Source organism: Pelecanus crispus, chromosome 6, assembly GCF_030463565.1.
Source record: "Pelecanus crispus isolate bPelCri1 chromosome 6, bPelCri1.pri, whole genome shotgun sequence".
Lineage (NCBI taxonomy): Eukaryota > Metazoa > Chordata > Aves > Pelecaniformes > Pelecanidae > Pelecanus > Pelecanus crispus.
In genome coordinates, this window is record NC_134648.1 from 34470880 (window position 1) to 34483066 (window position 12187).

General features: G+C 38.0%; 1 protein-coding gene across 1 annotated transcript in view; it reads left to right on the top strand.

Annotated features, from left to right (window-relative positions):
- The window catches only part of MAP3K9 (mitogen-activated protein kinase kinase kinase 9), a 54785-nt gene that overhangs the window by 26541 nt on the left and 16057 nt on the right, over nt 1–12187 (top strand). The window contains exons 3-4 of the mRNA XM_075712600.1: nt 1757–1937; nt 9391–9539. Coding sequence (XP_075568715.1) covers nt 1757–1937; nt 9391–9539 — 330 coding nt within the window. The remainder of the gene's footprint in view (nt 1–1756; nt 1938–9390; nt 9540–12187) is intronic.

A 12187-nucleotide genomic window follows, 5' to 3' on the forward strand; every position in this document is an offset into this window, starting at 1 on the left:
TGTTTCTTGTGGTGGTTCTGTTCTACACTGAAGTGTAACTCTAAAAATACAGACACTTTTGCCCAAATGAAGAGAGTAGTAACTCTAGGCCTCAAACAACTCCTTCCTCTGCAATTAAGAAAATGGAGCATTTAGTAATGTTAGAAAGGAATTTTGCAAAAGAAGCGAGAACCAAGAGCTTAACTGTAAGTCTAGTTCATTCACAACTTGAGTTGGCCCACAAAAATCTTTAATGAAGTAGTATTTTGTGAATTCTGAAGCCTTGTAGGAAGGGTAGCTGATTTTTTTTTTAATTTTCAGAGAACAGACAATTTGTTTAACTTTATTAAAGTAAATGCTGTATTTTAACATTTAGATGTGTATTACTTATTGTGCAGAAGGGTTCAAATAACACTTTTGGCTTTTAGTTAATGAGAAATCCCATTTTGATTATTAGAGGGAAGTATGAGAATGAATGTAAGATTCCCCCCTGCCACACACCCGCAAAAGCTCTGTTAGCTTGAGACTGATACTTGAGTCTTTTCATGGACTGCTAAAAATGGTCCTGAAGATGCTTTTTACATGTACTGTAATTTTTGCAATGCTTTTGCTTTTTATAGGTTTCGTTATAATCCATGATTGGTTGTGGATTTTGTTTTTGCAATTCACACACACATACATAAAAAGGGAAAAAAACCCTCGTTTCCTAAGAACCTGTGTCTGTAATGACGTTAAAAACAGAGTAGCTGCATAATGATAGTGTATTAGCGGCTTGATGTCTTTTGCTGTGAAGTCATTGGACTAATGGTAATACAAATATTTTTTTCTTTGTGGCCCTTTACAAAGTGGCTGCAAATGATTTCACAGTCTTATGGCTATGTTAGTTATGGATGTTTAGTGGTCTATTATATTCTGTTGCTTGATGTTACATTGCTGGCACAACTTGTGTGGTCACTTTACATTAAGATAAAGAAAGAGGATAATGAGGTGTTGCTAAAGCAGAGTGGATACTTCTGGCCTCTGATTTACACTCTTTTCACAGTGGTGTGACAGTACAGCTTTCTGGTTAAAGATGAGTATGTGCCTTATGTCTTATACCAAAGCATTCTTGAGTTCTGCCTCAAGGTTTTTCTAAAGTTCTTGGGTATAGACTCCTTTGCCACTGAAACATGGTAGAAACTTTGGCAGCTGCACTAAAAAAATAGTTTCACAATGATGGGGGAGGGAATCTGTAATCTGGTGGTGTATTTGAAGTCTTGAACTGGGCATGTTAGTATTGATCATGAATCTTTTTTAATTATGACTTTTAAACACATTTACATGAAGGGTATATCCAGCCTGTGTGTGTATCTGGATTTAAAAAAGAAGTCCTCTAAGCAGTTCTAGAAAAAGATGCTATTACTGGCTTGCTGAGAGAGGATTAATTAGGAAAAGTCTTCCCTTATCTGGATTTCTAGAAGTTACAGTGGTTCACTTCCTCTTAGCCAAGAATTATTATACAGAATGACACTAGGCACTATATTAAATAATTATGTTGTTATCTATTTGTTCTCTGGGGCTTGATATTTTGGTTAACTTTGAAGTTATTTGCTCGACAGCTGTTCACTTGTCAGATGAAGGGATCCACTTGAAATAACTTGTAACGGAGTGTGGTATGTTTGAATAACTAAAAGTCAGGGGGAATCTTAAAATTTGGGAGATGTCCAGGAGGATCTCTTTTGCATAAATACTAGCTTTACTCTGCATACCTTTTATTCCCCCTCTCCCTTTTCTCCAGTACTGATACTCGAAAAGGTGGAAAATGGAGATCTGAGCAACAAGATATTGAAGATCACGGATTTCGGCTTGGCCAGGGAATGGCATAAAACTACCAAAATGAGCGCAGCTGGGACATATGCCTGGATGGCTCCTGAGGTCATCCGCTCCTCCATGTTCTCCAAAGGCAGCGATGTGTGGAGGTATTCATTTGGCGTTAAGTGATTGGATACTAAAGAGTAACTAGACCTGCCAGGAAACCTCTTTTATGTTTAAGAATGAGTAATGGTGAACCAAATATTAAAATACAGGTCTTAAGAAAACTGTATCCGACAGCTTTCCATCTATCAGACTCTTGGACTACTTTGTATTAATTGTAAACAATTTTTCACTGTAGAAAGTGGTGGACCAGCTCCTGCATGCCTCTCAGTTTTTGTTGTTCTATAAATTTACATTCAGATTAGCCTAGGATTGATAATCCCAATTCCCTCTGCTTTATCTAAAACAAACTTCTTGTGTTTATTTGGCTATTAGCTGACATAATCAAAGGCCATTAAAAAAAAAAAAATTCTGTGAAGTACCTAAAATTACTACTTTTTTACTGGTTTACCAACAGTAAGATCATTTTATGTTTTGGTAGTAATGTGTTACTGATGTATATGTACACAAACACACTGTACCTAATCGAATTCCCCATACAGTTTCAGCCTGAATACAATGTTTTTCACTTTCATAATAATCTTATTAATTATTTCCATCCTTCTAGTATTTCACATAAAAAAATAAATCTCTTCTCTAGGTCCATGTGAGTATGTAATTTATAAGTAGTAATTTCCATGTATATATTGTCTTTGCCATTCATGCACTGGAATTTTTGAGAACAGAAGCTACTTTGATGGGGAGGAGTGTAAGGGTGAGCCCACAGACTTCCAGAAACTGAATTTGAATATGACCATTAAGTGAGTTGGTAAATCCAGAATTTAGGAAATAGCTCTAGGACAGGGACTTTTCTGGATGCTGTGTGACATAGAATTAGTACTGAACATCTGAAACAGATGAAGTAGGTGGAATTTTGTGTTTCCTGTGGGGAGAGAGATACTGAAATGTCAGGGTGACTTCAGAGCAGTGAGATTCTGTTGCTGGCCAGTAATGCTCCCACACAAGTGTGTGCATGCTGTGAAATCTGTCAGGATAAAGAAATATCCCAGCTGGCAGAATTGTCAGTTGTTATGGCAGAGATTTGGTGTGGGGATTTTCATTTTCCTTATCCAGTTTTGTTGAATAGATAATGTATTGCCTTGCGATAAATGTGTGAACTTGTATTTTGCACACTAATGGTGTGGATAAAATTCTGACTCTTATTAAATGTGGTAGCCTCTGTAGTTAATCTGAGATGAATTGAGCAAGAACCAGGCTTTTATTCTGAGTGAAGTCTGGCAGAAATGAAAACCTAAAGGCTGTACACCTTTTCTGTGCACATGATGACAGTACTGGTTTGTACACAGCTTATCAAGCTCAAACTTCAATTTGCTTTTCTCTGAAACAGTGCCAGGAATGGCCTTTAATGGTAACCTGGGGGAGAGGGAGAAGGGAAGGGGGAAACAGCTTCCCTGTGATTGTAACTTTACTAATCCAGGCAAGTGAGCACATCACTAGATGTTCTGTACCAGTATGACCTCATTTTTAAAAAACATAAGACTTAATAGGTCAGTTGGTGATTTTCATGAAGGTAGCTCGAGTGCCTCTATACCTGTGCAAAAATACCAGTTCAGTCCTTGACTTAAGGACTGTGAATGACTTCAGGATTTAAGGATTGTAAATAACTTAAATTATTTGTTAGTTTTTCAGAATACGGTATTTCTATTTTTAAGATTCCTTCATCGCTTTCTCTTTTTATAGTTAGAAGTCTTCCCTTGAAAACATGTTGAGTTCCTCTCAGTGCTCTTCCTTAAACAGAGGGTCATCACCATTAAGAGAGCTGTTACACTGTCTCTGAATAAGCCTTCTCTGTCTGGTGGCCAATATGTTGAATCATAGTTAAATAAGGTGAAAAGAACATGGTGTTTGAGGCATGTATGTATGTATGAGGACAAATACTTGCCAGTGTGGTCACTACTAGTGTGTCAATGATTGTAAGCACTGGATTTTACAAAAGCGGTCATGGACATGTGTAATAAATCCTGTCCCCACCCAAGGATGCAACTTGAAATTCTTAACAGGATGAACTTTTAAATCCTATTAGACTTGCCCCTCCTCTTGCCCACTTCAACCTCTTGGTTAATCACTGGAGTCGAGGGAGTTTTTTGCCTGATAGCCTTCCAGTTAGCCTGTGCAGCATCAACAAAATTGGCTGTCTGTCTCTAACATCCACAAACCCTTTTATTTAAACACCTTTTCTTTAAAGCTTATTAGAATAATACTGCTGGCTGAATTGTTGCCCAACCTTTAAATGAGAATCTTGTTCTGCTTGTGTTCTTGCTGCACAAACAGGTGAAGAAGATGCTTGCCAGGACTGAAATTTCCTGAGTCAGTCTTATCTCATCATAAATAACTGCTTCATGAAATTTCTTTCAAAACATATATCAAGCTCCATTTAAAAAAAATTCAATCTGGTTTTTTGGTGGTTTTGTTTGTGGGTTTTGGTTTGTTTTTTTTTTTTTTGGTCCCACTCTAAAGGAGGGTTGGCAAAGAACTTCAGAGGCTGAGGAATGCTCTCAGACGCTGGTGTCTATCACCAGGGTCTGGGCCACTGTGAAGCTTCTTGATAATAAGAGTACTTAGTACATCTTGCTAGTGAAAATTTGTTGCTATGAATTTTGCTGTGCTGTATCTGCAAGCAAGATACACAGCAGAAATGTTGTGCCTATATTGCACAGAGGACAAGAAGCTACATTTTATTTAAAAATGTTGGTTCCTGTAAATCTGTTTGTGTTTGAGAGGCAAGTTATATATTTGCTTTGGATTTTCAGGGGTGAAGTTGAAGCACAGATATTGCAGCTTATCCAATACTGTACGGCAAGCTAATGTTAGTAGGCACATAATTCAAATTTCCCTTCATTTTAACTGCTTAAATTTATTTCTTGTTTGCACACTTCGTTTTTGATTTGTGCTGCTTAAAAGACAATCATGTTGTCAATGTGGTTGGTATGCGGAATATAAAGCCACCATACAGCCTTCATCTGAGTTCCCTGTGTTCCTCAGTTTAGAGGCTTTTAAGATGTATCTACTTTGAGACCAGTGAAATAATTAGGAATTTGATTTTCATTTAGGGATGGAATACCCAGAACTACCTAAAACCATCTGATCAGCAGATCAGGATGTTTCAGGCATTCAGTGGTGGGTGTAGGAACTTCAGTCATTAGAATATTTCGTTTGAATCAAGTGTTGGCAAGCAATTCCATCCACAACTGAGTGCTTGCAGGTTTCTGTAGTCTTCTGCGTGTAATGAAGCACTGGCAAGACTTCAGTACCTGGCAGATTAAGTGTTGACTAGCAATATTGGTAGAAGCTCACGTGGGAGAAGTGTATGCTACTGACTGTGAAATAAGCAGGAAGTGTCCTCTCTGGAACTGCCAGTCCGATAACATGCAAAATGCTAACTGTTAGTAGCCATTAAAATGTAATGAAGTTGTTTTCTTAACAAAAATAATATTCTAGTTTCTGTTGTTGCTGGGATCTCCTTGTTGGGCTGATAGTTCCTTTTTCATGGAAAGTGCTTAACCTAGGTAGATGGGTAAGAGGAAGGTGTGGTACAAATGCCATTGAACAATATAGGTGAGAAGAAATTACTGGGTTTTTTTCTAAGATCACAGACTTACCACAGAGGTGGCAAAATCACATGTGAAATCCTGCAGACCTCCAGCCTCCCTCTCCCTGGAAATCTAGTGTGTAGGATTGAACCTGATGTTAAATGGCTTAAGGGATTACTGGATCACTGGGAGATGGTTAATTATTCATACAAGTGTCAGTTGACTTGGACGCATGGTTTGTATCACATGGTTCATTTCATAATTAAGGTCCAAAAATCACTACTGGGTGGTGGAAAATAAATGAGCTTGATCAGTTTTTCTTCCTCCCTGCTGAGAATGAGGAGAGGCCCTTGATTCTTTCTTCCTATGCCTTTTTTGTGTAAATCTCTTCTGTCTCTGGCTTTTTCCTTTGTAATTCCCAATCCCCTGCTTGAGAGTTAATGGAAAACACTCTGTTCAGCACCTCTCTTGATGCTTAATCAGCTGGGATGATTGTTGTTCGGATGCCACAAAAGCAGTTTCCCTAGCTCTGTGGAAGCAGTATTCTCAGCAATGAACTGTAAGTATGTGAGGAAGAGGTGGCATTCAGTTTTGTCAGAAATGGTGACCTTTCCTGCAATATATACTTCTAGTGTCACATTAGAAGACACCAATCTGTCCGTTCCTTGGTCTTTTAAAAATTAGCCTGCAGAAGAAATGCTTTGAGCACAGAAATAGTGCTTTCCTAACCATTCCATTAGTGCTTTATCCAGCACTAGTGGTAAAGTAATAATGTAACTCTTTGGTAGGTTTTCCTACCCTTTAATATCAACACTCACACCCAAACTGAAGAGTAACGTGAACAATCAATCAGATTTAGACAGGCCAAATATATATTCAGTCCGGTATTCATTTTCTTTGAGTGTCTTACAAATCCTAGAAGGCTAAAAAGAAAATGGGAAATCCTTAAAGTCCCGTTTATTTTTTTCAAATGAGGCTCTTGAGACACTAAGAAATTGTGAACCTTGATGGAAAGCAATAATCAATTCTAATTATAATATCAAGAGTATGCATCACATAGGAAAAATGCAAAAGATTTTATACGTGAAAAAATACAATATTTTGCTTAATAAAATAAACTACCTGCTGCTTGCTAGCAGCAAAGGTGGAATCTCTAGTGACTGAAATTCCATATCTAAATAGGAAAAGTAGTAAGACTGTCCAGCTAAGGTGGGAGCGGTTACAATGAATGTTAGAGACTTGGTGGGGTGGAGATTGTGAGAGTACATGTTGTGATAATGAAAATTTTTATTACTCCCACATGGGTAGGGCAATTGTTGCTTTGAAACAAGAAGAGATTAAACTTTTAGCTTCAGAAATGATTGTTTCATGGAGCAGCTATTCAGGGAGCTTTTAGGAGGAGAAGCAGTTTTTCATTTGGTCTTCAGGTGTGCTTAGGAGGCCTTCAGAATTATACAATATGACCGTGATCAACATATATGTATACTTAGATTCAATATCTTTGCAAGAGCAATTAAAAATTAGTCCATTACAGTAGCGTTTAATCTCAAGGAGACTAATGACAACATTGAGGTGTAAAAAGGGAAATGTGCAAAATGGGTATCTTTTAAGGACACTATGTTAAAGCTCAGAGCAAATGAATAGGAAAGACTTTAAGTGAATGAAGAAAACAATGTAGAAGAGACTACTGGAAGACATCCTTCAAAAAGTTGAACCTGTATTCAAATGAGGAAGATTAGGCATGGACTTAAATGCGGGCAAGTTGAATGTAAAACACTCAAGAAGATTGAAAGGGTTTTGAGGAGAGTCTTGTGAAAAGCATAGAAACAAATAAATTACTTTCAAATGCAGCACAGGTGAGAACCCTGCAGGAGAACATATGGTCCAGAGGTGACCAAGATATAAGAGTGCAAAGAACATAAGGCTGTAGCAGAAAACACTTAGTGACTTGTGTCTGCTAGAATGGAGCAGAGAGGCTTTTTAAGCTGAAAATTTCTCTTTAAGGGAGCTGAGCTGGAGGACATCTCATACTGAAGTACTGTCCACAGAGGTGTTAAAACTGACTGATAAAATGAACAATAACAAATTGCTGGGATTTACAGTAACACCCAAATTTTCTACAGGAACATGAGAGCACCAGCTGAGTTAATAGCTGTGCTGTGTAATCTGTTGCTTAAAGCTGCCTTAATACCAGAGAAATGGAAGGCAGCAAACATGATGACAGGTCTTAAAAGAGCTTCCTGAGGATCAGCAAGTCTGATTTTCAGTTCTACTAAATGGTTGAAACAGCACTAAAGAGCAGGAAGCTGGCAGACATATGAGCATATCTGGGGTAGAGTCAGCTTTTGTAGAAGGAAATCGTATCTTGTGGAAAAAATGAAAATTCTTGAAGGAGTTACTGAGTATGTGGACAAGTGGTAAGATTGCTTATACCATATTTGGATTTATAAAAACTTTCAACAAAATCTTTTGTCAAAAGCTTTTAAAGAAAGTAAATTGATGTGGGAAAAGAGGGCAAGTCTGTTCCCCATCACTTAGTCAATTCTTAATTACTAAAGGAATAAAACAGTTTTCTTCATGGGAAATTCTGTGTTCAACATAATCATAAGTGATTTGAAAAAGCAATAAATGGTTAGGTAACATTTGTTGATGATACCAAGTTATTCAGGATAAGGAAAATTAATCTACTGGAGAGAGCTGAGGAAAAGTTTTACTATACTGAATGATAAAATAGATGAAATGGTAATAACTACAAAGTAGTACCCATGGGAGAATTTCACATGTACAATGATGGGCTCTAAATTTTACTACTATGATTCGGTAAAAAGATACTGGAGTTACTGCGGGTAACCTAGCTCATTTTGTAAGGAGTCAGAAAGGGAAGTGGCAAATTAAAATTTAATAGGAAAGAAATAAGAAAACAGGAAATACTGTGCCTCTCCCTATATCTTTAAAGCTTTATGTGATTTTGGTCATTCCACCATAAAATGTTTACATGGAATGAGATGGTACAGAAGATGTCAAGGTCAATGAAAGATATGAAACGGCTTCTGTTCAGGAGAGTAACTAGGTTAGGATTTAGCTGGATTAGGATTTTGGGGGCTGAAAAGAAGATGATTTAGGCAGGATGTAGTGGGAGCCTGTGAAATCATGGAACGCATGGAAGGAGCTAATAGGGAGCATATGTTCGCTCTTCCTTGTATTGAAAGAACTACAGGGAAGCAAATGAAATTACCAAGTGACAAGCTCAAACCAAACAGACACAAGTATTTTTTAGCAATGCATTGTTAAATTTGTGGAACTCACTACCACAGAACATAGTAGATGGTAAATGGGTTCAAAAGAGAATAAGACAGATCAATGAAAGAAAAAACTGTCAGGGCACCATATGAAGAAGCTGTCTCTGGCTCAGATTTCCTAGAAGCAGAGAGAATGTTCTGAGGATATCTTGTTTGTCATATACCGGGAGGGGAGAACAGTCCTGGAACTATTTCCATAACTTCATAGTTAATATTTCATAGACCATCTGAAGAACAACTTAATTCTGAAGAAGTATTTTTCACTTATTTTTAAAAATCACAATCCTCCTTCACATTTTTGAGAGTTTCACTGGGTTCCATTTTGAAATTTGCTAAATTAGTTAGAAGATTTATGTTAATGCTTTTCAGATTGTTCCCAGTTTCCAGAGAGAAAATGATTTTTGCCTAAAAGGCTAAAATGACATCTTATTTTGGTCTTATTAAAAAAAGCAGATAAAACAAGGCGTTTCACCAGCTTGGCAGCTGTGATGAGCTTGTCCAGAGAACTGCAATTCTTCAGTGTACCAGACTTACCCTGATTCTTGTTGCTTAAAAAAGAATGTGTTAAAGTCAAACACCTATTCTCTTTTCTGTTTTCTTCCTGGTAGTTACGGTGTGCTGCTTTGGGAACTCCTAACAGGAGAAGTACCATTCCGAGGAATTGATGGTCTTGCAGTAGCATATGGTGTTGCCATGAATAAACTTGCACTTCCAATCCCTTCCACATGTCCAGAGCCTTTTGCTAAACTCATGGAAGGTAAGCCAGCTGTGGTGTGAGTATGGTTTATGCTGTTTCTAGAGTTCATTTGAGCATTGACTCCTTGTGTTGGTTTTGATACCGAAGAGCACAGATTTCTCAAATGGCTTTATTCAATGGTGCAAGTTATTATGGGAGCTAGGCTTGGCTGTTAGTGTGCTGTGACAGTTACTCTCTTACAAGAGTAGCATGTGAAAGAAATTTCCCTGCCATTTTTTATCAACTGGCTTTATAGGGAAATGGGGGCTACTGCTGTCATCTAGCTTGTTTTTTTGTTTGTTTGGTTGGTTTTTTTCTAGTAGTGAAGACTCACCAACACCAAAACTTCACATATTTTGGTCTAGTTTGAAGTCTTCAACTTGTTTTGAAATTCATAGCTTGAACATCTTGCTAGGCAGTGTCAGATTGGTTTGGAATGAAACTTCATCCTACTGACATTTCAGGGAGAGGGTTTAAATGTGGCTTTGACATTTGAAAACAACCCAAATTTTCAGTCAGAATGATGGAATTTTCTGCTTTGTGTGTGCCCAAGGTGGGCTGCACATGGATGAAAGAAATATAGGAGTTTATCATCAGAGCTGCTGTAGTTACTAAAAAGGATTCCATGAGGTAGTTTTTGGGGTGTACCTATGTGACCTGCTCTGCTGGCTATTGCACCTACTTACATACCTCCCAAGCTTCAGTTGTTCCTCCCTCCTTCCTTCCCTCCCTCTCTCACAGTAGTACCTTTAGTGTTGTTTTCAGTGCCCCTATTCCCAAGGATTTCCAGGTGTTTATATGTAATAAACATTTTTATACCTGTCTGGCAGAAAGAAAAAAAACTGAGGTAAAGAGAAATCAAACATGTTTTATAGTCTTAGTGAGCAAAGAATGAGTCTGAACATAGAACTGATATTCTGTGGCCTCTGGTGGTGTTTTTAGCCCCCAGGAAGGAATTTGATTTATGCAGAAAGATGTTTCTGATGGATTTCTATGCTTTTAGAATACTTCCACATTCCTCTGGTCTTTTCTGTAGGTTACAGGCTTCAGTTAAGTTAAAGTAGAAAATTAATGTACTGTTGTGCTAAAAAAGAAATATCCTACTGGATAGTAAACAGCAGCAGAGTTGCAGGTATAGTAGCTTGGAAGCAATGTAAAGCAAGAAACTGCATCTGAAAGAGTTAATGGAACTACCAGCTCAGTGTTGTGCCAGGGCAGTTTATTTTGACATGGTTCCCTAACACAAGGACCCTGGGTTTCTTAAATATAAGTGAAGTATCTGCTGCTGGGGTTAAAAATAATGCCCTCTATTGGGAAAGTCAGGTAGAGGCATATGGCCTGTGCTTGAACCCAGCAGCGCAGGGGTGAGCACCCACGTGGCTTTGGAACGCTTGGCTTCTCCATGTGCAAGGGGAAGAAGAGAACAAGAAAACAATTACTTTCTGCCCCTTCACCAAAACTGTTTTTCAAATGGGCTGTTTCCCGTCTCGGGTGAACTCTTGTTCCCCTAATGCTGCTTTTACTTTTGAATTACTGCCCTGGTGGTCTTTGCTGAGACAACAAAGCTGAACTTTCCCTCTTCGCAGAAAAGACTTGTATGTTACAACTGTCCTCATTAGTGCAAATAATGGCAGATCTAGGCCTGGGAAAATAAAAGCCACGGGCCACCTGCATAGTTATCCTGTTCACTCATTCATGCATTTGGCTGGCTGCAGCATTTTGTTTTACTTTGGGTCATGTTTGCTTTGCCATGCTTAAAACCTGGGGTAAAGAGGCAGGGATTATGGCACTGACAGTCCAGCTGTATCACCCATTACTATTAATTGGTCAGCAGCAGGGGACCTTCAGAGCACTCTTTAACATCCTCAGTTCTCTATTTTGCTAAGAGAAGCAATTTGAAATCCGTAAGCACAAATGTGTTCCAGCGTATGCCTCCTGGAACCTGATCAGATGCTTAAATACCAGCATCTTAATACCAGCAGTTTTGAAACCAAAGCTCCCAAATGCAGAATCTCAGTAACACTAAAATCAAAGACAAGACCTGCAAAACCAAGCCTCAGCAGTTGCACAGATTTTGTGAAGTGGTACTTATTTTTAATTACAGCTGCTCCTTCGTGTATTTCAATCCACGAAACTGATGAATTGGATGTCTTTGAGGACATCACCAAAATTTTTTTAAGAATGTTTCCTTTTTTCCAACTGTAAGGTCTGGGAAACTTTAGAACATTTTTACAACTCTTGCCTCATGCTGCAGTAATGTGTGTCTTTAAATCCAGTGACCATTTAGAGCAATGATAGTATGAGCATATTGAGAGACACCTGTGCGTTAGTTTCTTCCATTCATGCACAAAAGCTGTATTCCCTAGAAATACACTTGAATGCTAAGTTTTTCTGTTTGGTTCTTCTCAAATTTTGGCATGCAGGAGTCTAGCAGTACTAAAGAAAATAAGGATACTTGTTGAACAAGAACTTGCGTAAGTGCCAGTATGGGACAATATAGAATGAGAAAGTGATGTTTTCTGCAGGCGTAGAAAAAAGGGTAAACTAAGAGGGAAGACTGAATGAGTAAGAATTTCTTATTCAAAAGTGTTGTTGTCAAACATTTTGACTTAATGGCTTTTTAAAAACATGTTGTTAATTATTTCATAGCTTGAGATGTTACTTCATAC